The sequence below is a fragment of the Meleagris gallopavo genome, assembly GCF_000146605.3.
Source record: "Meleagris gallopavo isolate NT-WF06-2002-E0010 breed Aviagen turkey brand Nicholas breeding stock chromosome 15 unlocalized genomic scaffold, Turkey_5.1 Chr15_random_7180001854097, whole genome shotgun sequence".
In the NCBI taxonomy this organism is placed as follows: Eukaryota; Metazoa; Chordata; class Aves; order Galliformes; family Phasianidae; genus Meleagris; species Meleagris gallopavo.
This window is the reverse complement of record NW_011098518.1, coordinates 11,803-12,543: the sequence shown is the minus strand read 5'-3', so window position 1 is coordinate 12,543 and position 741 is coordinate 11,803. Positions and strand designations below refer to the sequence as shown.

At 65.6% G+C, this 741-nt stretch overlaps 1 protein-coding gene across 1 annotated transcript in view; it reads right to left on the bottom strand.

Moving 5' to 3' along the window:
• The window catches only part of FCHO1 (FCH and mu domain containing endocytic adaptor 1), a 4,463-nt gene extending 3,728 nt beyond the window's left edge, over nucleotides 1-735 (bottom strand). The window contains 3 exon segments of the mRNA XM_019610810.2: nucleotides 52-96; nucleotides 192-288; nucleotides 372-735. Of these exon segments, the coding sequence (XP_019466355.1) occupies nucleotides 52-96; nucleotides 192-288; nucleotides 372-599 (370 nt within the window). The 5' untranslated portion in view covers nucleotides 600-735.
• Nucleotides 736-741: the final 6 nt, after the last annotated feature.

The window sequence follows — 741 nt, the reverse complement described above, 5'->3', positions numbered from 1 at the left end:
CCCCAGAGCACGCCCCCAGCGTGGGGCTGAGTTGGGGGCAGACGTACTTGCCTTCCTGCGCTGGGGCCAGGCGGTACTCCTCAAAATCCAGCGCGCCTGAGAGCAAACGTGGGATCAGTCACAAAGGCAGCAGTGTCCCTATGCACAGCTGAGACCCCCCCACACCAGGACAGTGCCCCCCCCCTCCTCACCTGGGCGCTCCCTCCCCGTCCCTTTGCTCTCTGCAAACCTCCGCAGCAGCGTTTCGGTGCCGATGTTCTCCACGTTCTGCTTGAACTCCTCGTGCACCTGCGGGGAGCGGCGCGGTGGGAGGCAGAGCAGCACCCGGGGGTGTCCCCATAGGATGGGGGGGGGCGAGGGGGGAGCTTCACCTGCCCGATCTGCACGTGGGTGTCCTCCACCGAGTGCGAGTAGGAGCCGATGAGGCCCTTCATGTGGCGCAGGTGGGCTTCTTCCACCTCCTGGAAGCGCTGCAGGGATGGGGAGATGGGGGTGGCACATCCCCAAGGGGCAGCATCACCACGGATGGGTTTGGGTAGGGGCAGTGCGTCCCCCATGTCACCCACATCCCCCATGCCACCACCCCACCAGCGCCACATCCCTACAGTCACATTCTCTGTGCCACCACCACATCCCCCGTGCCACTACCCCACCAGTGCCATGTGCCTTGGACACATCCCCTGTGTGCCACCACCACGTCCCCATGCTCACATCCCCCATCCCCACATCCCCCATCCCCAC